The 26,205-nt window shown below is 44.6% G+C and overlaps 1 protein-coding gene across 1 annotated transcript in view; it reads left to right on the forward strand.

The window, feature by feature from the left end:
* Positions 1 to 26,205, forward strand: part of aig1 (androgen-induced 1 (H. sapiens)) — a 112,812-nt gene that overhangs the window by 84,663 nt on the left and 1,944 nt on the right. Inside the window, exon 5 of the mRNA XM_048601388.1 lies at positions 20,607 to 20,770. Within this exon, the coding sequence (XP_048457345.1) occupies positions 20,607 to 20,770 (164 nt within the window). The remainder of the gene's footprint in view (positions 1 to 20,606; positions 20,771 to 26,205) is intronic.

Genomic DNA, 26,205 nt, shown 5'->3' on the forward strand with positions numbered 1-26,205 from the left:
GGTTAAATGAAAAAAATCCCTGATATTCACTTTATAAGCAACAAATAACAATTTATTTATTTAACCCGAACAGTGAACAAATTAACAGAACTACTAACAAATCAAACAATTCCCCCTTAACTACTAACTATTCCCTAACTGAAAAACATTCTACTGGCATGCTGTTCTAATAAACACAAGTCCCACTTGTACAAGTCCAAATAATAAGAAAACTAAATTAAAACTTAGACTCTCAAAGTCCATAAAAGGTGTATCTTCTGCAATGGTCTGCCTTCTCCACTGTCTCTGCAGTCATAAACACCTTTCTTCCACTGATCCTTCTGTCAGGGATATTTCTTTTGTGAATTCTTCTGTGAGGACTTTTAGCTAGACGTGCCATGGTATCTTTGTGAATAGATGGTGCTTTCTCAGAGAGCTTAGAGATTTCTGTCAGAACCAGATATTTACTCTTCAGATTGCAGTTCGCTCTCATGCCAATTTGCAAAAACCCTCTTCTTATATACTCTGAATGACCTGTCAATTTTCTTATAATAAGATTGGTCCAAGGTTGTCAAAACCATCAGATTTAAATGCAATTGGTTTTCAATCTCTAAGTGTTTGCTTTAAATTAATTGGCTGATTCCAGCTTATTGCCAAAACATCAAAACAAACCTAAGGCTCACTACACACAGACAACAAGGGACACGAATTCGACTGGGACAACACATCGATAATCACACAAGCCAAACAGAGACATGCCAGGGAATTCCTGGAGGCCTGTATTCCAACCGGAACTCCATCAGCAAACACATTGAATTTGACCCTGTGAACAAACTACTGAGAAACAGAAGAGGAAGTAATACCGAACACCCCAGCAAAACCGAGGCATATAAATAACAAGCGGGACAGAACACCAACACTTCACCAGAGGTGCACTGATGATGTTACCCAGCAGGGTGATGAAACATTTGCAACCAAACGCACCAGCTCAGCGAGCATGTCTACAACCTCAAGTATCAATGTGATCAATGTATTCTGTTTATCAAGACTGTGCTGATCTTCTGCAAAAGGCCTTGTCTATCCGTCCTACTCCATTTAGTATCAATAACTTAAACTAATAGAAATAAGATGGATTGGTAGTCGTAAATCAAAATCGGTATCCCACATGCTTCCATAGCATGAAGCACCCTTCATATGCAGAGGACCAGAGTATAAAGATGTGGGAATTATGCTGCAGCTATATAAAACCCTGGTTAGATCCTAAATAAAAACCAAAAGAACTGTGGATGCTGTAATTAAAGAACAAAAACAGAAGTTGCTGGAAAAGCTCAGAAAGCAGCATCTAAAATTTTAGGGCCTAAACTCTCCCGTGTCCTAGCACCCCACCCTACACACCAGACCTTGTTATCACATAGCCTGTCATTACACACCCCCTGTTGGTAGTCACTAACAGTCCCCATTAACAACTATTCACCCTCCCAGCCTGATCGTTAGCAACTCCTTTGTCTGTCCAACTGTTCTTCTCTCTCTTTGGGCTCTACCCCCATCTGTTGTTTAGTCCTTACCCCCTCCTCCCACCCTATCTTCTGCATATTTTCTCAGCTACCATCAGTCTTGATGAAGGGTCACTGGACCCGAAATGTTAATCTGATTTTTCTTCACAGATGCTGCCAGACCTGCTGAGCTTTTCCAGCAGCTTCTGTTTTTGTCCCTGGTTAAATCCCACCTGGATTACTGTAAGCAGATCTGGGCACCATACCTTAAGAAGGATATATTGCCATTGGAGGGAGTACAATGTAGGTTTACAAGAACGATACCTGGACTTCTGGGGTTAAGTAATGAGAAGAGATTATACAAATTAGGCCTGTTTTCTCTAGGATTTTGAAGGAAAGTTAAGGGATGATCTGATCAAAGTCTTCAAGATAATGACAAAAAAAGACAGGGTAGATAACAATAAACTATTTCCACAAATTGGGGATTCTGGAACTAGGGGTCATTGTCTGAGAAGTGGGGTGAGATGTTCAGGAGAGATATTAGGAAGTACTTCCACACAAATGGTGGTATAAGTTTGGAATGCTTTTCCGTAAATGGCAGTTGATGTTAAACCAATTGTTAATTTTAAATCTGAGATAGATCAGTATGTGTTAAGCAAACTTATTTTGGGGTATGGGCCAAAGGCAGGTATATAGAGTTAGGCCACAGATCAGCCATGATCTCAGTGAATGGCAGAGCTGGTTCAAGGGGCTGAATGGCCTACTCCTGTTCTTATGTTAATACAGGCAGTGTAAGTAGCAAATGGCAACCTATTATGCAGAAGATAGTACGTGATTTAGCTCTGATAATACTACCGAATGTCAAGGGCAGATGGTTAGATCCTCTCTTTTTGGAGATGGACATGGACCTGGAAGTTGGGTAGAGAAACAATTTCTTGAATTTGAAGCAGTTAACAGCCTATTCCATTTGAAAAGCACCTCAGCTCAGTTTAATCCGACATCCACCCCATGACTTTGCAATCCACCCTGCACGTGGATTTACTGACCAGTCACTTATCTGCCTTTGTGGGATCTTCAGCGCACAACAACTGCACATCTTGGCTGTGAAGCATTTTTGAGGCACACTAGGGATGTACAAATGCAAGCCAGAACAGAAATTGCTGGCAAACCTCAGCAGGTCTGGCAGCACCTGTGGAGAGAAAGCAGAGTCAATGTTTCTCAACTCCAGCGATCCTTTCTCATCCCATTTCTAACCCTAATTTAGTGCCTACTGCTTATTCACACTTCAAGAAGTACTTGTGTTTGAATCTTGAGAGATGCCATGATTATCCTTGGCAGTGCTGCCCTGTTAGTACTAACTGTTTATGTTTGATGTGAAGAAGGGTCACTGGACTTAAAACAGTGACTCTATTTTCCCTCCACAGATGTTGCCAGTTTCTCCAGCAATTGCTGTTTTTGTTTTAGATTTCCAGCAGCTGCAGTTCTTTGCTTTCTAATGCCATACAAATGCACATTCTTTCTTTGAGTCAACTGGAAACTCCCATCAAATTTTTCACTTTTGTTATCCAAGAACTTCAGAGGAACAAGTGTTACAACAGCGTAAGATCAGAGTGATAATTTCTCAAGAAACAAAATTATTCCTCTACTACTGCATTCAAATATTTAGTACTAATATTCAGTAAATAAATATTCAGTAAATATAAACATAAATATAAATATTCAGTACCAAATATTCAGTACACTGCCACCCTCTGACACTTGACCTGACCCATATCGCTTTGCAGGTGTTAGCTGCAATAGCAAATCTTCAGCAGAAATACACTGATTTAAAGCAGGAAGAATAAAACTCCAAGTCCGCTAACAATTCTGAACATTTAATATCTTACCGGAAATCAGAGTTTCAGTGTCTAATTAAACAGCCTGTATGAGAGTGCCCCAGGCACCTAGAACAGTCGATACAGAAACTGCTTTTGATGGGGCAGGTTACAACACAAACCCATGTTGCTGCGGTCACTAAATACATTGATATATTTCCAAGTCAGGTTGGTGAGTGGCTTGGAGGTGCTGGTGTTCCCCTGTATCTGCTGCCCTTGTGTAATGTGTTCTATGATTATTAACAAGAAGCGTATACAGCACCAGTTGGCCCATCGTGTCCGTGGAAGAGACACTACTTAATCAGCTCCATCCCATGAACTTTCCCAAAAGTCCTTCCCAATTTTTTTTTCAGGTGTTTGAACTCATCTCCATCTGGCTAATTAACTCAGGGTTCTGGTCTGCTACTCTCAGCTACGTCATCATCACACCCTCACCGGGAATTGAAATGCTAAGCGGAAGTAACTTTCACTGAAGAGACTAAACCATAAATAACCTGTTGATATCCCTGAGAGATCAAGGAAGCATTGCTCTGGGGGGAAGTGGAGTGGGGACAGGGGTTGGTTTAAGAAAAGAGAAACAATAATTAAAAAAGGCATCCTGATGTGCAGAGGGCATTGGGTACATAAACAACTTTGGAAGTTTACGGGGAGGGGAGACCGTCCGCGCTGCAGGGTAGAGTACGGAGAGAGCACATTTATTATCTTCACCAGTTTCCTGGATGCAGTTGTAAAAATGTGAGAGATTGCTTAAACCAATTAAGGTCTCCTTTCTTTATAATAAAAAGCAGGTAAATGAGCATGTCAATGCTGAGCTTAGTCCTGGGATCAAAGTTTTTTTATTCACTCATGGGACATAGGTGTAACCGCCTGGGCCAACATTTATTGCCCACCCCTAGTTGCCCCTTGAGACAACGGTGGTCAGCTGCCTTCATGAACTTCAGTAGTCTATGTGCTGTAGGTAGACCCACAACAGCCTAAGGGAGAGAATTCCAGGATCTTGATCCAACAACAGTGAAGGAACATTGATATATTTCCAAGTCAGGATGGTGAGTGGCTTGGAGGTGCTGGTGTTCCCCTGTATCTGCTGCCCTTGTCCTTCCAGTTGGAAGCGATCATGGGTTTGGAAGGTGCTGTCTGAGGATCTTTGGTGAATCTCTGCAGTGCATCTTGTAGATGATACAGACTTCTGCTACTGAGCTTCAGTGGTGGAGGGAGAGGTTGTCTATGGATGTGATACCAGTCAAGCGGGCTGCTTTGTCCTGGATGGTGTCAAGCTTCTTGAGTGTTGTTGGAGCTGCACCCATCCAGGCAAATGGGGAGTATTCCATCACACTCCTGACTCGTGTCTTGTAGATGGTGACAAGCTTTGGGGAGTCAGGAGTTGAGTTACTCACTGCAGTATTTCTAGTCTTTGAACTGCTCTTGTAGCCACTGTGTTAATTTCGCAAGTCTGGTGAGTTTCTGGTCAATGATAACCTCCAAGATGTTGATAGTGGGGGATTTAGGTGATGGTAACACCATTGAGAGTCAAGGGGTGGTGGTTACATTGTAATTTAATTGGAGCTGGTCAGAAAAGTGCAGTTTTATCAAAAGGCAGCAGATTTTTTTCATTTATATGTGTGGTGAGTGCACAGTGACTCAGTGGTTAGCACTACTGTCTCACAGTGCCAGGGGCACTGAAACAATTCCACCCTTGGGTGACTGTCTGTGTGGAGTTTGCACGTTCTCCTCGTGTCTGCGTGGGTTTCCTCCGGGTGCTCCAGTTTCCTCCCACAGTCCAAAGATGTGCAGGTTAGGTGGGTTTGCCATGGGAAATACAGGTCTACAGAGTTGGGGGGTGGGTCTGGGTGGTGTTGTCTTCAGAGGATTGGTGTGGTCTTGATAAGCTGAATGGCACACTGAAGAGATTATGATTCTTAACACAATCCCACAAACAACAATGAGATGTTTAACTAGAACATCTGCTTTATTGTTTAAGTGACTTTCACTTCATGAGGGTTGGAACTAATAAATGATGGTCATGGACTAGGAGTACAGAAAAGGAAAGAAAACTTTTCAATTATCACCCATATCCACCCCATCCCTGTAATTCCCATGGCTAACTCACCTAGCCTGCACACTACAGACAATTTCCCACAGCACCTAACCTACACATCTTTGGACTGTGGGAGGAAACCAGAACAAACCCAGGGTGAATATGCAAACTCCACACAATCATCGAACAGTGGAACTGAACCTGGGTCCCTAGCAGTGTAAGGCAGTTGTGCTTGCCACCATGCCACCCTATGGGGGAAAGGAAACACAGAAACATTGAAGGTGTTTGCATTGTCTGGGAGATGGAATCAAAACCCAAGTGCTAAATAGTAGGGAATAGAGGGATATGGGCCATGTGTTTGCAGATACACATTTTAGTTTAAAATGGCATGGTGGGCTGGAGGGCCCGTTCCTCATCTGTACTGTTCTATATTTTGAGCTCCACCTTCTAAATATGTTGTCCTTCCTCGTTCAGGATCAGTGACATCAATTGGCTTCCCCTCCATCATTATTAAGTTTCAAAGAGGCCTCATATTGGTGTTGGAGACATTAACTCTGTTTCTCTCTTCACAGATACTGCCCAGACCTGCTGAGTTTCTCCTAGCAATTTTCTGTTTTGATTTCAGATCTCTAACATCTGCAGTATTTTGTTTTTACATCCTTATCTCTGCCTGGATCAGTCCGGGACAAGACAAACCAAGGATTCAACCTGGACTTTTTACCATTTTTCAACTTAGTCACTGCGGGAACTTGAAATTTTGTGGTTCACAGTAACTAAACCACAAGCGAGTTGGGCATATTAACTCACTTGATTATGAAGAATGTCAACCTGACTTCACATTGTTCCTGTACCTACAAATATATGAAGCAATTATCCTGCTGTGAATGACAATAAACATTGCAGTTCTCATCCTCTATCCAAAACATTGCTGCTGCTATAAGCAGTCATTAAGTGTGCACCATAATATTAAAGGGTTGTTATAGGTCCTTGGAGTGAAGGACAAATATAGTCTGGGGATCTATTGGGAGAAGGCATCATTAACTGAGACAGGCCACTTTTGCTAGCTCTGCCAGGGGAATCATAATAATCTAAGGAGTCAGGCTACTGCTGGAACCTTATATGCCTCGCTCTGTCAAAGCACCCAATGATCTGTATGTCCTTGTTTGCTGTGATCTGCCTGTGCTGCGCACAAAACAAAACTTTTCACTGCACTTAAGTACATTTGACTACAATAAATCAAATCAAATCAAATCAAATTGGAATCCAATGATATTGCTTCTCTTCCCTAGAAGGAACTATCAACCATCTTGGATTCTTGTTTATTAAATTTATTTGTTCACAGCATGTGGGTGTTGCTGACTAGGCCAGCATTTATTGCCCACCGTCATTGCCCAGAGGATAGTTAAGAGTCAACCACATTGCTGTGGGTCTGGCGTCACATGTAGTCCAGACCACTTTTTTCTTACTCCACAGTTAAAACACAAACAAAAGCAAAAGAAAATTGGTCTAACTTTAACTCTATTGGATAACTTAATAGAATAATATATTATTTAAATACTCAACAGCAATTGTTCCAATATAGTAACATCCCATAAACACACCCTTGGTAAAGGCAAAGTCAGTAAAATAGATCGTCTCACCTGCAATTCTCAAGCAGACAGAGAACTTCAGCTTTTAGCTGTCCCAGTGAGAGGAATAACAGCTTCCACATCCAGCTTCAAAACCCCAAAAACAGCTGAAAGCTAAACTAAAACCTTGGTTCTATGCTAGTTTGACTCCACCCATTCAGCCTGTTTCTATTGTTCTGACTGTAAAAAACAAACCACGGCCTTACAAGCTGTTTACTTTATTGGCTCAGAACAGACCACTCAGTGTCTCTATCTCAACCTCTCCTTTCAAAAAATACCAGGACAAAACACACCTCTTATAGCTGTAGTATCATCACACGCTGTTCCTCCCTGTGCACATGGACAAGGTTCCTGATTGCTGACAACACTCTCCTGCCTGGGGCCGAGAAGGTGCCTGGACTCTAGCAGTTCTCCAAGTAACCATGACCTGGGCTGATCCTTCCTCAGCCAGCCTCAGCCCTGTCTTTGTGAGACCCTCACCAGCTTGTGCCCCCAAAGGGTCTAAACCTGACCTTCACACCCAGGACAACAGTATCTGAACTGACGCTAGGAGGCAGCCTTCCTGACGTTTCCTCTGTGCTCTCAAAACTTTCTCCTTCGAAGGTTGAGGACATGGCTTCTGCTGGAGCAGCCCATTCGCCATGGGGCCATGGACATCCCACTGGTACTTGCAAGAGATGGGACAGAGAAGACAACATAGCCAATGGTCAGAAGTGGTGAGCAGTCAGTGACGTTAACAGTGGGGTGAATGGGAGAGTTGTAGTGGAATGAAGAGTGGCACGTACTCGTGGTGGGTCTTGGCATCCCCACAGGAGAGATCTCAGCATTCTCCTGCGAGGGACAGGATTCATAGAGCATTGAACATAGAACATAGAACATGAACGTTGGAAATAGAACATAGAACATAGAACATTACAGCGCAGTACAGGCCCTTTGGCCCTTGATGTTGCGCCGACCTGTGAAACCAATCTGAAGCCCATCTAACCTAAACTATTCCATTATCATCCATATGTTTATCCAATGACCATTTAAATGCCCTTAAAGTTGGCGAGTCTACTATTTTTGTAGGCAGGGCATTCCACGCCCTTACTACTCTCTGAGTAAAGAACCTACCTCTGACATCTGCCCTATATCTATCACCCCTCAATTTAAAGCTATGTCCCCTCGTGCTAGCCATCACCATCCAAGGAAAAAGGCTCCCACTGTCCACCCTATCTAATCCTCTGATCATCTGATAGAACAGTACAGTGTAGCAACAGGCCCTTCGGCCCACTATAGTTTGCCAATGAAGATGCCATTCTAATCCAATCCTATCTGCTTCCATATCCCTCTATTCTCTGCCTGTTCATGTGCCTGTCTAAATTCCTTTTAAACATTGCTGTTTTATTTGCTTCTAACACTACCTCTGACAGTAGGTTCTAGGCACCTACCATCCTCTGCGTAACAAAAAGTTTCCTAGCACATCCCCTTCAAACTTTTCCTCCTCACAGTGGGTGAGGAGTTAGATAATGGTCATCCTTCTACCTGTCCTGGCTCTTTCTGGCCTGTTTCAGATGCCTATCCCCTGGAATGAGAGAAAGGGAGGGGGTTAAGTGAGATGGAAAGTGGAAGGTACAGCTGGTGCGGGTGGATGGCAGGTGGTGGGGTGCTCCAGGAGAGTGAGGAGGCAGCACTGTAGCTGTGCAGGGTTTAATGGTGTGGGAGGTTGTGAGGGAGGACGAATAAGAGTGAGCGATGGAAGATGTTGCAGACAATAGTCAGCATGCAGGGCATAAGCTTTGGTGGAAGGTGGATGAAGGAACCTTGATAAATGAGGGTGAGGTAGCAGAGAAGGGATGATGACTGTTACCCTGGTGGAATGGAGAAGGTCATTGACCTTCCTGTGGCACTGTTGGGCATCTCTCCGGACCATGGGGACTGCACTGACCCAGGTGGTGACCTCTGACCAGGCTGCCAACATCTGGGTGGCATAGCATCCTCTGCCAATTCACCTGCCCTGGACCAGCTGTTTCCTCCCAGTTCCTTTCGGAGAAATGCAGTGCCATTTTCTTCTTCTCTAACAACTTCGGAATGACTGTTCCTGGAGGAGCAGGCCTACAATTGCTCGGGTGCACAGTGGCCTTTTAAAGATGGTGCAGGTGCCAGGGAAGCTGGTCTTTCATCGCATTCCAGCCGTGTAGTTTGTCTCCAGCGCAATCTAATTTTTGATTATTTGTAAAATTATCTTGTTGCCTTAATTAACTGGTTCATAGGTCATCCCTTCACTTGTTATTCAGCTGTTGACACTTTACTCACACTGTTTGACATTTTGATCACCTGCAAAGACTTACTCAGCCTGTTGACACCCAACTCACACTATTTGCGCTTATCTGTTGATATTCATAGTCACCTGGAATTATCTCCCCATTATTTCTCCACCTATAAATTCTATGGCTGTGCGCTTCCCTCCACTTCACCTGACAAAGGAGCAGCATTTCGAAAGCCTGTGATTTCAAATAGACCTGTTGGACTATAACCTGGTGTTGCGTGACTTATGATTTTGTCCACCCCAAACCAACACTGGCATCTCCACATCATGGATTCCAGTGAGTGGTGAATGGTTCTGAAAACAGCACGTGGTAAAATGGGGCTAGTATTGCAGGAGAGGAGCGGTGCAGGTAGTTAACGAGGCAGGTTCGGTGGGATACAGTGAAAGAAAGGACTCAGCCTTGTAGAGAGGTACTCTCTGTGAAACTTGGCGAAAATGACACTTAGCCTAGAAAGTGTAAGATGTTTTCTCGTAAATTATGCTTGGAAGCTGCATCTAAATCCTTCACACTCACGTCATAACAACGGCAAAGACATCTGCTTTGAAAAATTTGCCACGAAATGTTAACACTGTCTGGTTAGCACCCAAGAAATTTGAGGGTGAAATTCAATCAGGGGTGTGAGAGCACGGGCTCAAGCTCAGGAATCAAAGAAACTGTATAAACCTTTCTTGGCAACAATCTCCTGAATGTACTGTACAGAATGCCCAACAGTGAGACAGACTTTTACATCAAAGTTAATCATCGACTTCTTCAAATATTTTTACCCTGTCAGCAATACATTCTGTGCTCATAAATCTTTTGGACATAGACGTTGTGAATTGAAGACGTTTGTTTTTGGAATGGAGTTAGTGAGACGTTTTGTTTTAGCCCAGATCTTTGCTCTTTAATCATTAATCATTTGATGCGTTTGGATGCAGAAGTCCTTTGTGAACAGCAAATCAGTGAGGCAAATATTTTCTCTGTGTTCCCTGTGTTCCAGCTCAGAGTTACTGTCTCCTCTCACAGAGTCTGAAGGTTGCTAGGGAACCTCACTGATATCACTGGGCCTTAAGGTAGTTCGTCGAAATGTCTTGGCGAGAATATCAGATACTGTGCAAAACTGTTAAGTAGGAAAGGCATGGCTTCTCTTGCCTGGTCAATGATTGGTGTTTATAAGAGATTGTGGAACATCTGAAGGTGCTGTGAAGTCTGCATGCATTAATTTCTTTTTGCCCCTTCACAGGTTCTCAGTGCCACTATCAAGGTCAGCATTTATCGCCCATCCCTATTTGCTGTTGTGAAGGTGGTGATGGGTTGCCTTCTGGAGCTGTTGCAGTTTCTGTGTGGTGCAGTGATGTTCAGGCTAGGGTTCCAGAATTTTGATCCAGTGATGATATGGGAATGGCAATGTATGTTTTACTCAGGATGATGTGTGATTCGAAGGGGAACGTGTGGATGGTGGTGTTCCTACGTGTCTGCAGCCCTCATCCTTCCATGTGCAACTCCTCCTGTCTCTCTCCCTCTCTCTCTCTGAACCAGGAGAGCCTCCAACATTGCTTCTATGTCCCAGGAGCCTTCTCTACTTCCTGGTGTTCCATTTCTCTTGCTTAGAATTTCAACAATAGGATTCAGTAGTTCCATTTTTTAAAAATTTGCTGATGGGATGTGGCCATCACTGGCTGAGCCGGTATTTACTGCTCAACTCTAATTGCCTTGAAGGCAGTTAGATGCCAACCACATTGCTGTGACCCTAGAGTGACATGTAGGTAAAACGAGGAAAGACTGCAGATTTACCCTTCCTAAACAGCATTGATCAACCTGATGGCTTTCTACAATAAAAGCAGCAGCTCAGCAGGTCTGGCAGCATCCATGAAAAAAACATCAGAGTTAATGTTTCGGGTCACCAGACGCGAAACGTTAATACTGATTTTTTCTTCACAGATGCTGCCAGACCTGCTGAGCTTTTCCAGCAACTTCTGTTTTTGTTCCTGATTTACCACGTCCACAGTTATTTCCAGCTTTCTACAACAATAGACAATGGTCACCATTGGACTTTTATTTCCAGAATTTTTATGAGTGCAAATTTCACAAAATGCGATAGTGGGATTCAGCTACATACCTGAGAGATATTCGCTGCGGAGGCTGGATTACTAACCCAGTGACATTACCATTGCACCATCACTCCTCCAATTCAATGCAATGTTTTCTTGAAATGTACAGACTGCCTTTAAGAACAGAAAGCTGACCACAACATGTAGTCTAAGCGTGCTTTGTACATAGCAGGTATAGAGTCATAGAGTTGTATAGCACAGAAAAAGATCCTTCGGTCCAACTCATCCATGCTGACCAGATATCCTAAATTAATCTAGTCCCATTTGCCAGCATTTGGCTTATACCCCATTAAATCCTTCCTATTCATACACCCATCCAGAGGCCTTTTAAGTGTTGTATTGTACCAGCCTGCATCATGTAAATAAGGGAATAACACAATGTTAGTGTTACCTTCAGCGGAATTAATGTGGGAAGAAAACAAAAAATGCAGGAGATCACAGCTGGTCAGGCAGCATCCATGGAGAGAGAGCAAGCTAATGTTTCGAGTCTAGATGACTCTTCATCAGAGCTGAAGTGAAGTGTGGAGGGGGCAGGATTTATGCTATAGTTGAGGACGGTGGTGGGGGTTGGAGTGCTGGGGGAGAAAGGATGTTATTAGTGCAGAATAAGTGATTGGTTTGTGAGAATGGCAGACAAATGGTGTGTCTAACTGCCAGACTGGAAAGAACAGACAGTCCCACTGGAGTGGGTAGAGGGGAGGGAGGACTGACATGGTGACAAAGAATGTAACAAGTAAAGCTAAAAGGGATGAAATGGGAGTTGGTTCACAATTTGAAGACGTTGAACTTAATTTTAAGTCCAGAAGGCTGTAAAGTGCCTAGTGAGAAGATGAGTTGTTGTTCCTCCAGTTTGCGTTGTGATTCACTGGAACACTGCAGCATACCGAGGACAGACATGTGGGCGTGCGAGAGCAGGACGCTGTGTTAAAATGACCAACTATGGGAAGGTTGGGGTCCTACTTGCGCACAGACAGGAGGTGTTCTACAAAGTGGTCACCCAGTCTGTGTTTGGTTTCTCTAATGTAGTGTAGGCCACATTGTATGAAGTGAATACAATACACAGATTTGGAGGAGGTACAGGTGAAATGCTGCTCTACTTGGAAAGACTGTTTAGGCCCTTGGGTTGTGAAGGGGCAGGTATTGCACCTTCTGTGGTTACATGGAAAGGCACGGGGAGAAGGGGGGCTGGTGTTCATAGTTGAGGAATGGACTAGGCTTTTCCAGAGAGAACGATCCCTGGAAAACTATCCCTACACACTTCACATCAGCTCTGATGAAAAGTCATCTAGACTGGAAATGTTAGCTTGCTCTCTCTCCATGGATGCTGCCTGACACGCTGTTATCTCTAGCATTTTTTGTTTTCAGTACAGATTCCAACATCTGCAGTAATTTGCTGCAACATTAAAGTGGGAAGGCTGTGAATGCACCTTGGTTGGAAGAACACTGAAAGACAATAGTAAATAGGAGGTACATTTGCAAGAGCAGAGGGAGTAGGGAAAATATGTGCACAGATGATTGAAGGTGTTAGGTCAAAGCACTAAATAAAGCATGCAGTGTTGCCAGCTTTATCAACAGGGGCATGTAGTACAAGAGCAAGGAGGTGATGCTGAACTTGTACAAGATAGTTGTTAGATCTCAGCTGAAGCATTGTGTACAGATGTGGGCACCACATTGTAAGAAAGAATGTGAATGCACTGGGGAGAATGCAGAAACAATTTAAAAGAATGGTTCCAGGAATTAGATGTTTCAGTTATGAGGATAGATTGAAGAAGTTGGGACTATTGCCTCTGAAGAGAGGAAAGCCATCAGGAAATCTGATTGAGGTTTTTGAAATCACGAGTGGCCTGGATAGAGCAGATAAGGAGAAGTTGCTTGTAAAAGGAACAAGAATGAGAGGGACAAGAACAAAGTTGCTGGAAAAGCTCAGCAGGTCTGACAGCGTCTGTGAAGGAAAAAACAGAATGAACATTTCGGGTCCGGTGACCCTTCCTCAGAACTGGGGAACAGAATGAGAGGGTGTAGATTTAGAGTGATGTGCAAAACAAACAAGGGAGATGTGAGAAAAAACATTTTCACACAGTGAATAGTTAAGATGCACAATACATTGCCTGGGAACGTGGCAGAGGAATTCAAGAGGACAGCAGAAGTTTTGTTTTTGGATCGGAATGGTATGCATGAATATGTAGAAAAGGCAGAAGATTGACACGAGGTAAAAGAGCAGGTACAGACACGATGGGCTGAATGTCTACTTTCTTCCACTGTAAAATTTCAGTGATTCTGGAACATTATCCCCACATCCTAAAAACAAGTAATAGCAAATTGAGGGCTGGGCTTTAGATTCTTAGAAGGTAATAACAGCCATCAAAAGCTCAATATCTTCCAGATCTAAATCTTCAATTGTCATTGGTGCCAGCAGATTAAAGGTAAACCTGCCAAGCAAGTGGCATAAAATACGTGGGAGGAAAATAGATTTCTGTGAACCGTGGATCAGCTAAATTGTACTTTTTTTTGTTTTAATAAAAAAAATCACCCTGGGGGCAACTGCATGGGAGGAGGCAGACTAAGACGTGCAAACACATTCAAATAAATTCATTAGGGTGCGTGACCTCACAGAGGACCCAACTCCCACAGTTTTACGTGTTTTCCAGAAATCTCATTCACAAATGATGCTGAATCACCACACATCCTGTAAGTTGTCTTAGTATGGTGGGGGGGGGGTGTGCGGGGGGGGGGGGGGGGGGGGGAGGGAGGAAGGCAGCTCAGGCCAGAATGTAACAGTACACAAAGGCATTAGATGACTTTGCCGATGAGTCTAACTTGAGAAGAATTTAATTTTCATTCACGAGGATCACAGGCTTTGTTGCTGCATTCTTTCTTTTTGAGGTCAAAGATCAGATTGTGCATCAATTGTGTGTTAATTGCAACTTTGACGTGGCGCCCAGTCAATGAATCGCCTTCCAAAGCTGCTGTTTGGCAGGATTTTTCAAACCGTCAGTCTCTACCATAGAGTCAGAGAGGTTGACAGCACAGAACAAGGGCCTTCAGCCCATTGGGTCTACGTCGGTCAAAAACAAACGGCGAGCTATTCTAATCCTGTTTTCCAGCATGGACCTGCATGCTTTGGCATCACATGTGCACTTCTAAATATAGAAATTGCTGGAAAAGATCAGCAGGTCTGGCAGCATCTGTGGAGAGAAATCAAAGTTAACATTTCAGATGCTGTCAGAGCTGTTGGGCTTTTCTAGCAAATTCTGTTTTTGTTTCTCAAATACAGCATCCACAGTTCTTTCCTTTTTTGTTGCGCATCTAAATAATTCCTTAATGTTAGGAGGGTTTCTGCCTCTACCACCCTTACAGCCATCTTGAAAGTCAAGGGCAGCAGGCTCATGGAAACACTGTAGAAACTAGGAGCAGGAGGAAGCCCATCAAGCCATTTTCACCGAGGTAATAGACAAGGGAGGGGCAGTTCCTTACAGCCTTCAAGACTCAACATTGAGTTTAAGAATTTTACAGCATGAACACCTCCTTCCATGTCTATTAATCACCATCCCAACCTCATGTCCTGTCACAAAATGTCACCCTCTATGCAGCCAACCCTTTTTCAACTACTCAAAACCCCCTTAAGAAGACAGATCAGCACCACCGTCTCCAGGACAGTTTGGGATATGCAATGAATGCTGGGCCCAGCCAGTGACACCCGCATCCCATGAATAAATAAAACTAACAGAACAAGAAGTCTGAGGCCTCAGTATCTGGCCAGGTTGAAATGAGGGAGCCTAAACTCTGATAAATCCAAGTAGGGTCACCAACTTTGGTTGGGCATATTATTGGAGCCTTCATGGCATGACCTCAAGTCTCCAGCTGCCCTGCCTAGTGAACCAGAACCTTGTTCTCTCTCAACGCCGATATTTTTATAACCACTTACTAAGAAATGCACAATGCATTTGATGTCTCTGATTTTACATGTAGGCTATTCTCAACGCAGGCCTGGAGATAATCTTCAATTCTTGGAGATTTTGAAGCTTGTGAAATCCACATTGATACCATTAGGCTGCAGGGTTCCCAAGCGGAATATGAGTTGCTGTTCCTGCAACCTTCGGGTGGCATCGTTGTGGCACTGCAGGGGGCCCAGGATGGACATGTCGTCTGAGGAATGGGAGGGGGAGTTGAAATGGTTCGCGACTGGGAGGTGCAGTTGTTTATTGCAAACCGAGCGTAGGTGTTCTGCAAAGCGGCCCCCGAGCCTCCGCTTGGTTTCCCCGATGTAGAGGAGGCCACAATGGGTACAGCGGATGCAATATACCACATTGGCAGATGTGCAGGTGAACATCTGCTTGATGTGGAAAGTCTTCTTGGGGCCTGGGATGGGGGTGAGGGAGGAGGTATGGGGGCAGGTGTAGCACTTCCTGCGGTTGCAGGGAAAAGTGCCGGGTGTGGTGGAGCTGGAGGGGAGTGTGGAGCGGACAAGGGAGTCACGGAGAGAGTTGTCCCTCCGGAAAGCAGATAAGGGTGGGGAGGGAAAGATGTCTTTGGTGGTGGGGTCGGATTGCAGATGGCGGAAGTGTCGGAGGATGATGCGTTGGATCCGGAGGTTGGTGGGGTGGTACGTGAGGATGAGGGGGATTCTTTTTTGGTTCTTATTGCATGGACGGGGTGTGAGGGATGAGTTGCGGGAGATGTGGGAGACACGGTTGAGGGTGTCCTCGACCACTGAGGGGGGGAAGTTGCGGTCCTTGAAAAACGAGGACATCTGAAATGTACGGGAGTGGAATGCCTCATCCTGGGAGCAGATGCGGCGGAGGTGAAGGAATTGGGAATAGGGGATAGCATTCTTGCAGGAAGGTGGGTGGGAGGAGGTGTATTCTAGGTAGCTGTGGGAGTCAGTGGGCTTGAAATGGATATCGGTTTCTAGGTGGTTGCCCGAGATGGAGACAGAGAGGTCCAGGAAGGGGAGAGAGGTATTAGAGATGATCCAGGTGAACTTAAGGTTGGGGTGGAAGGTGTTGGTGAAGTGGACGAACTGTTCGAGCTCCTCGTGGGAGCATGAGGTGGCGCCGATACAGTCATCAATGTAACGGAGGAAGAGGTGGGGTTTAGGGCCAGTGTAGGTACTGAAGAGGGATTGTTCCACGTAACCAAGAAAGTAGCAGGCATAGCTTGGGCCCATGCGGGTACCCATGGCCACCCCCTTTGTCTGTAGGAAGTGGGAGGAATTGAAAGAGAAGTTGTTGAGGGTGAGGACGAGTTCAGCTAAGCGGATGAGGGTGTCAATGGAGGGGGACTGGTCGGGCCTGCGGGACAGGAAGAAGCGGAGGGCTTTTAGGCCATCTGTATGGGGAATGCAGGTGTATAGGGACTGGACGTCCATGGTAAAGATGAGGTGTTGGGGACTGGGGAGTTGGAAGTTCTGGAGGAGGTGGAGGGCGTGGGTAGTGTCACGGACGCAGGTAGGGAGTTCCTGGACCAAGGAGAGAAAATGGAGTCCAGATAGTTGGAGATAAGTTCGGTGGGGCAGGAGCAGGCAGAGACAATGGGTCGACCAGGGCATTCAGGTTTGTGGATTTTGGGAAGGAGATAGAAGCGGGCGGTGCGGGGTTGGGGAACGATGAGATTGGAGGCCGTGGGTGGGAGGTCACCTGAGGTGATGAGGTTGTGGATGGTTTGGGAGATGATGGTTTGATGCTCGGGGTGGTCATGATCAAGGGGGCGGTAGGAGGAGGTGTCGGAGCATTGGCATCTGGCCTCAGCGATGTAGAGGTCAGTGCGCCATACTACATCCGCGCCTCCCTTGTCCGCGGGTTTAATGGTGAGGTTGGGATTGGAACGGAGGGCTGCACGTTCTGCGGGGGAGAGGTTGGAGTGAGTGAGAGGGGTGGATTGGCCTGCTGTGTTCATGCAGCTCTGCACCTTGTTGTCTTGGATTCTCCAGCATCTGCAGTTCCTACTATCTCTGATTCAATTTCAGCCTCTGTGTATGTGCTTATGTAAGGGCATGGTGTACTTTGAGTTCCTGATCTGATTGTTGCACACTGCTCACAGACACAGGGCAGCACTGTGGCTCAGTGGTTAGCGCTGCTGCCTCACAGCACCAGGGACCCTGGTTCAATTCCACCTTTGGGTGACTGTCTGTGTGGAGTTTTCACATTCATTCCCCTCCCCCGCCCCGGGTTTTCTCTAGCTTCTTCCCACAGTCCAAAGATGTGCAGGTTAGGTGGATTGGCCATGCTAAATTGCCCATAGTGTTTTGGGATGTGTGGGTTAGCCATGGGAGATGCAGGGTTATAGGGTAGGGGTGGTGGGACTGGGTAGGACACTCTTTGGGGGGTCAGTGTGAGCTTGATGGAACAAATGGCCTCCTTCCCAATGGTAGGGATTCTATGACTCCCTGTATCTACTCTCGTATTCCCCACTCTGCAGTTCCTCTGAAATTTCTCACAAATATCCCTGGGAAAGACTCTGTTGGTGACTGACACAGGAGGCTGAAGGTTCCAGAAATCTAACCTGTTCAAGATAGAGAGGAGAAGGTTTTTCTTGCAGAGGGTTGTGAATCTTTGGAACACTTTTCCTCGAAAGGTGAGGGAAGCAGAATCTGAATATTTCTAATTCTGAGGTTGTTGATAAGCAAGAGGGTCAAAGGTTACTGGGCCTAAGCAGGAATGTGAGGTAATCAGATCAGACATCTTGTTGTTGAGGGGCTGAGTGGCCTACTCCTACTCCTGCTCCTAATTCATATGTTTATACGTAGTAGATCAGAAGAACATGGTCTCAAGTCATAATCCAGAAACATCAGATGTTTAGGAAGATAGACCTACGCTGCCACTTCACTGGGGTACAGAGAGAGTGCTGCACTGTCAGAGGTGAATTGTTAAACCCAAGCCTTGTTTGCTTTCTCAAGTGGACAGTAAGATCCCATTGTAATATTTCGAAGAAGAGCAGAAGGTTATCCTAGCCAATACTTATTCTTAAACAACATCATCGGAAAAATTTAAGGGTCATTAGCTCATGATGCATGTGGGAGCTTACTGTGTGCAATTGGTTGTTGTCCCTGTACTTCACACATGCTTCTTCACTTGGTTGTGAAGTGCTTTGGGACATCCTGGGACTGTAAGCTTTCTCCGATGTTCCTTCCCCCGCACTGCGAGCCGCTGCAGTCTTTTCCTGTCGGGTAGTACAGAGTGGCTGGTTTTCATCATCACCTGCTGAAGTTAATTGCGTTAAGTGCTGACAATGATAACAACAAAGTCCTTCTTGTCCTCAAAAAAGGAAAGCAAAGGTGGCAAACCATTCTGTGAGAAAGGATATTTACCATGAAAGCATCAGCTGCTAGTTTGACGATAGGATCTGAACAGAGATATGTATAATCTCCACAGGAGGCCAGTGTGCCATGAGACAGAGTGTGGGCATTCAGCAGATAGCCTAGCTTAGGAACAAAGAACTGGAGTAGGCCATTCAGCCCTTCAAATGCATTTCCCATACAGTGAGATTGTGGCTGACCTGTATCTCCTTATGCCTAGCTTTTAGTCTCCAAATCACTGTGCCAACATAATTGTATCAATCACAAATTTGAAGTGACTAACGGACCCCTGCACCCATTGCAGAATTCCAAACACCCTACACCTTCTTCATGAAAAATCCCTACTTAACTTCTCTTCTGAATGGCCTGGCTTTAAGTGTAAAGTTATATCTCCATGACCTGGCTTCGCCCCAACATTTGCCCCCATCGCTTCTCAGCAGCAGGGCAGTGTTTCTCTCTATCTACCCTCTCCATTCCTTCTCGCACCTCTGACAATGCAGCACAGCCTCAGGAACACCCTGGAGTCTAAGCCTCACTTTTTTATTCAAGTATCTCAGGTGACCTTGAATGCACAGAGGCAACAGCCCTAACCCTCTGAACCATGGCCAGTGCAGATTCCAACAGAACCAAGTTGAAATCTTAAGTAATAAGTGACATAAAATATTGTGTACTTTTGTTTCTCCACTTTATCATCCCTTCTTCTTTGTCTCTGGCTCCTCTCTTTTATTCTCCAGTGTTTCATCTCTAGTTAGCTGCTGCTTTTCACAGCTTAATGCTCGTTTGTGGAGGAAGACGACAGTTATGTATTTTACTGTCTTGTTTGCTCCCTTGATTTGAAATTAACATTGAACTGGTTCTCAGAGCTGGTAGGAGTTGTGCTGGAGAGGTGTACTCTGGTTACATCTTGCACTAATACAGGCAGTCTTCAGCTCTGTTCCCACAGCAAATTGCATGCCCTCTTGATAAGTTCTGCCCCTGCTGCATGGCTAATATTTGGGCTCAGTTGGCCTCTCATAGCTAGGATGCTTTTGGAAAATGCTGGATTTTTTCTTTTACTCATACAAGGGATGAGGGTGTTTCTGGCTCATCCAGCATTTATTGCCCATTCCCTAATTGCCCAGAGGGCAGTTCAGAGATAACCGTGGGTCTGGAGTCACATGTAGGCCAGACCAAGTGAGGATGGCAGTTTCCTTCCCTAAAGGACATTAGTGAACCAGATGGGTTTTTCAGACAATCGACAATGGGTTCACGGTCATCATTAGATTCTCAATTCTGGATTTTTGTCGAATTTAGATTCCACCATCTACCACAGAAGGATTGAGACCCTGGTCCTCAGATCATTACCTGGGTCACTGGATTAAAAGTCCAGTGATAATACCACTGAGCCATCACCTCCCCGTTTTGCACCATCCTAGATGTAGCACTGGTGTCTTAGCTCATTTCCCTCCCCATATTACCATCGAATCATTGAACAGCGCAGTTAAAATGTGGCCATTCGACCCATCCTTCCTATTTTAGCTCTTTCTGATTAGTTCCGTGCTGTGTCCCCATAGCCCTGCAGAAACATTCAGGTACCTTCTCTGAAAGATGCCACTTTTCCTCATTTCTATTTTGAAACGAGCTTCCAAGAAAGCCTATCCTTCAGCTTCTGCATGTTGCAATTGAACTTGCAATGACCAGACCCTGATTGTATTCTAATCAGAGCCTGGGACAGGGTGAATCTGCAATGGCTCCTCCACCTGGACTGGAGGAGTTCTGCTGCCAGCCTTCAGCAGGAGATGACCTTCCATGGTAAAGGCAAAACCTTGTTTTGTAAGAGGAAGATGTAAGGGTTGTTTCCCATTGCTTATCATTGGATGCAGGAAGGTTTCACTGTTTGCATTTCCCTGATCTTCCCTTCCCAGGATTTGCTGGATCCACCACGTCACAGGAATGTGGGTCTATCCGTTTCTCGACCACCTCTCCAACATTCTGAAGGTTATTGTCTTTGTTGCATCGTTCGTTGCTGTCAACGTACTATACGTGGTGGGTGAGATGTTAAACAGTTTCATCTGGGATAAGTCAAGATGTAAGTACTGGCATTGCTGTTTCAATCCTCTCCGTTTAACATGTATGTATGTACGATATATAACCTGTATTACAATTCGCCACTCAATGCTTACTGAGCCTCAAGACAATGGATGACACATCCGCTACTGGGCATATTCATTACTGGCACAGCTCATCATTAAGTGTTCTTCGCAAGCTACATATCTGCAAGTTAACCAATTTATATTTCACTTCCAGGGAAACCTCTGTCCCACTCTTGGCTAACCAGGTTCTAGGAGATTCTCAGTTCCTTATGCAAAAGTTGAACCTGATAACATAAGAACTAGGAGCGGGAGTAGGCTATTCAGCCCCTCAGGCCTGCTCTACCATTTAATACAATCATGGCTGATCTTATCTCAGCCTCAGCTGCACTTTCCTGCCTGCTCTCCATAACCCTTCAATCAATTACTAATTTTAAAAAACCTATCTCCTCCTTACAGTTGCTCAAATTCCTGGCTATGACCAATCGATCTAAAATGCCAACATGAGGAAACATCCTTTCTACATCTACTTTGTCGATCCCCTTTAGCATCTAAAAGACCTCAATTAGATTTCCTCTCGCTCTTTTAAACTTCATAAAGTATAGTTCCAAACTGTTCAAAATTACTACTAATCATCATCATTAAGAGTAGCCTTATTTTCATAACTTAAAATCTCAGCTTTTGATATATGCAACTGAAATAATTGTAGACCGTTATTTAAACACTACTTATTCCTTACACTCTTCACCTCCTTGCTGCCTGTGCTTTTTAAAAATATTTTCATTTATTTTTCCATCTAAGCTATCTTTCCCGAGTCCTTTCCTGAAATTGAAAGTTTCAACAAAAATAAATCAAATTGTGGAAAACACAACAGGTCAGTCAGAATGTGTAAAAGGGAACAGTGGGTTCATAAAATTATAGGGTGGTCCAGCTCGTCATGTCTGTTTCAGCTGTTTGAAACAGCTATCCGTTTGTATCCACGCCTCTGTTCTTCCTCTACAATTTTGTGGACTTTCCTGCCCTCCAAGTATATCTCTAATGCCTTTTTGAAAGTTACTGCTGAATCTTTCTCTGCCAACCTTTCAAATCGTGTTTTCAAGGTCAAAACGACACTGTGTCATTTCATTTCCTCATGTTATCGCAAGGTTTTTCAACCGCAAACAATTTTTGCCAATTTGCAAGTTCATAGAATCATAGAATCCTACAGTGGGAAAGCAGGCCATTTGGCCCACCTGGTCCACACTGATCCTCTGAAGACCATTCGACCCCATTACCCTGACCCTGTAAACAGCATTTCCCACAGGTAATCCACCTAACTTGCACATCTTTGCTCAGGTTGTCCCATTTGAGATAACCTTGTTCATCATGGATAGTAGGAACTGCAGAGCTTGTTCATCATGGGCTGTTTCATAAGATTCCAATGGGGTTTTTAACCAGTTTGTAAAGCCCTGTTGGAATTACAGCAGGATTCACCAGAGACTGAGATTTGAACAGTCTGCAACCTTGGGATTTTTTTTTTTCATTCACAGGATGGGGGCATCACTGGCGGGGCCAGCATTCATTGCCCATCCCTAATTGCCCTGAGGGCAATTAAAAGCCAGCCACATTGCTGTGGGTCTGGAGTCACATGTAGGTCAGACCAGGTAAGGATGGCAGTTTCCTTTCCTAAAGGACATTAGTGAACCAGATGCGTTTTTGACAATTAACTCAAGATCATCATTAGACTCTTAATTCCAGATTTTTATTGAATGGAAATTCCACCATTTGCCATGGCAGGATTTGAACGCAAGTCCCCATAACATTACCTGGGCCTCTGGGTTAACATTCCACTGATTATACCACTAGGATGTTGCCTCCTTTTGTCTCTATTCATTATGTTTTTTTCTCTATTTGGATCTGCAGTGATCCTGGGCAAGCTTTTCCTGGAACTCAAAGTCCATATCAAAAATTTTTTTTTGTTCACGCATTGGATGTGGGCATCGTTGGCTGGCCCAGCATTTATTGCGTTCCCTAGATGTCCCTTAAGAAGGTGCTGATGAGCCTCCTTCTTGAACCATTGCAGTCCACTACGTATAGGTAGACCCACAATGCCATTAGCGAGGGAATCCCAGTGACATGCTTCCAAGTCAGGAACTTGCTGGGGGTGGTGTTCCCATGTATCTGCTACCCTTGTCTTTCTAGATGGAAGTGGTCATGGGTTTAGAAGGTGCTTTCTAAATATCTTTGATGGATTTCTACAGTGCATCTTCACTATCAATGCCCTGCTGAAGGCAATTTGTATCATTCTCACTATTTACATCTTCTCCAAGGTTGGTTTCATTAGCAAAGTTTACTCCATATTCCAAGAAACAAGGAATTTTTATGAAGCGAAACTAGCAGTGGTCCTAGCACTGCAGAAATATCCGTTCTGTTGAATAGAACTTACGTTTCATTTCTTGGCAGAATTACAAATAGCAAGGCCAAAATGGAACAGACCCAGACCCAGACATTTTCTTTTTTTTTAACATTGGAAGTGCTATCACACACATCCAAAAGGCCGTTCCCATCACCGAATTACCCATGGCAATTGTCATCTTTTTATTTTGTCCATGTGTGGGCTGTGTGGGTTGCTGGCACTTATTACCCATCCCTAGTTGCCCCTTGAGAAGGTGGTGGTGAGCTGCCTTCTTGAACCACTGCAGTCCATGTGCTGTGGTTTGACCCACAATGCCCTTAGGGAGGGAATTCCAGGATTTTGACCCAGCAACAATGAAGGAACGGCGATATATTTCCAAATCAGGATGGTGAGTGGCTTGGAGGGGAACCTGCAGGGGATAGTGTTCCCATACATCTATTGCATTCCATCCTTTTAGATGGAAGTGGTCATGGGTTTGGAAGGCGCTGCCTGAGGATATTTGGTGAATTTCTGCAGTGCATCTTGTAGATAGTACACACTGCTGCTACTGAGCGTCGGTGGTGGAGGGAGTGAATACTTGTGGATGTGGTGCCAATCAAGCGCCTGCTTTGGCCTGGATGGTGTCAAGTTCCTCGAATGTTGTTGGAGCTGCACCCATCCAGGCAGGTGGGGAGTATTCCATCACACTCCTGACTTGTGCCTTGTAGATAGTGGCCAGGCTTTGGGTAGTCAAGAGGTGGGTTACTCGCCACAATATTCCTAGCTTCTGGCCTGCTGTATAGGCCACTGTATTTACATGGTGAGATAACAAGGTGTACAGCTGGATGAACACAACAGGCCAAGCAGCATCAGAGAAGCAGGAAGGCTGACGTGTCAGGCCTAGACCCTTCTTCAGAAAATTTCTGAGGAAGGGTCTAGGCCCGAAACGTCAACCTTCCTGCTCCTCTGATGCTGCTTGGCCTGCTGTGTTCATCCAGCTCTACACCTTGTTATCTCAGATTCTCCAGCATCTGCAGTTCCTACCATCTCTGTATTTACATGGTGAGTTCAGCTGAGTTTTTAGTCAATGATAACCCCTAGGATGTTGATAGTGGGGGATTCAGTGATGGTAACACCATTGAATGTCAAGGGGTGATGGTTATATTGTCTCTTATTGGTGATGGTCATAGCCTGGCACTTGTGTGGCACGAACATTACTTGCCATTTGTCAGCCCAAGCCTGGACTATTAACCTCCACCAGTAAATCACCTGTGTTTCCAGTTGTACAATGTACATGCAAAGCCTGTTAAGGGTAATTCAATAACATGAAAGGTGAGAGAGGTAGGAAGAAAAGTACTCATCATTATTTTTGCTTCTTTTAATTACACACATCACTTTTTTTTATTTTTCTATATCCAGATGTGGTCTAACACACTTGTGAACATCTTTTTCCCTATCCCCAAATCACCTGTGGTGTATTTTTCCATCTATTAACTATCACCACTAAATCAGCCATGTTTTCCAATGGATAATTTACGAGTAAAGCCCATTAAGGGCCAGACCAGGCTTTGTCAATTGTGGTTGAGTGGGAGCAAAAGGAGGTCATTCCGTTTCTCAAGCCTGTTTCACCATTCAATTAGATCTTGACTGATTCACCTTTACTTCATCCACCTGTCTCTGTTAGATGTCTGAATTCCATTTTTAACAAACCATCTCCTATGATATTGGTGTCAATTTTCCAAATTCAATATTGGCTCTTCTTCCAGGTGAAGGCCTAGATTCACCAAGTGAAAGTTTTTGTTCTATCATGGCTTTGAGCTATCTCATATTGAAAGAAGCTTGAGGCAGCCGTAATGCAGACATGGGAGGATGCAAAACTGAAGCATGATCCTGCTGAATAAACAGCATGTTTCACATATGGCCACAATGATACTAATAACACTCAGAAATGTTGCAATACGAGGGCGAGTTCTAGTTATACTGTGATGTGGCGTTTACTTGTATAAAAAAATTCCACAATGGACCCCCCATTTGTCAGCAGCATCAAGTCAGGGGTCAAGTGCAGGAGAGAGAGAGGCAGGGCTCAAACCCACTTCTGTCAACATAAAAACATCAGATCTTGAATAGGAGTAGGTCATTCAGCCCCTCACACCTGCTCTGCTATTTAATACGATCATGGCTGATCTCATCTCAGCCTCAACTCCACTTTCCTGCCCGCTCTCCATAACCCTTCAACTCATTACTGATTAAAAATCTGCCTACCTCGTCCTTAAATTTACTCATGTCCCAGTATTCACTGGACTCTGAAGTAGGGAATTCCACAGTTTCATGACCCTTTGACAGAAATAATTTCTCCTCATCTCTGCTGCCCCTTATCCTAAAACCATGACCTCTCATTCTAGATTGCCCCACATGAGGAAACACCTTCTCTCTGTCTACTTTATCATTCCCCTTCAGCATCTTAAATACCTTAGTTAGATCTCCTCACATTCTTCTAAACACCAGAGAGTATAGGCCAAAACTGCTCAATCTCTCTTCATAAAACAAGCACCTCATCTCTGGAATCAATCTTGTGAACCTCCTCTGAACTGCCTCCAATGCAATTACATCCCTCCTTGAATACGGGGACCAAAACAGTACACAATATACAATGTGCGATCTCACTAATGCCTTGTACAGTTGCAGCAACACTTCCTTCATTTTAAACTCTATTCCCTTAGCAAGAAAAAAACCCACTTGCCTTCCTTGTTACTTGCTGTACCTGTACACCAGTCTTCTGTGATTCATGAATGAGGACACCCAGATCCCTCTGCACCAAAGCACTCCAAAGTTCACCACTGGGTCAACTGACGCAAAGGAAGACATTTGTGTAACAGAGATAACAAGGTGTAGAGCTGGATGAACACAGCAGGCCAAGCAGCATCAGAGGAGCAGGAAGGCTGACGTTTCGGGCCTAGACCCTTCTTCAGAAATGGGGGAGGGGAAGGGGGTTCTGAAATAAATAGGGAGAGAGGGGGAGGCGGATAGAAGATGGATAGAGGAGAAGATAGGTGGAGAGGA

Source organism: Rhincodon typus, chromosome 9 (genome assembly GCF_021869965.1).
Source record: "Rhincodon typus isolate 14 chromosome 9, sRhiTyp1.1, whole genome shotgun sequence".
Taxonomy (NCBI): domain Eukaryota; kingdom Metazoa; phylum Chordata; class Chondrichthyes; order Orectolobiformes; family Rhincodontidae; genus Rhincodon; species Rhincodon typus.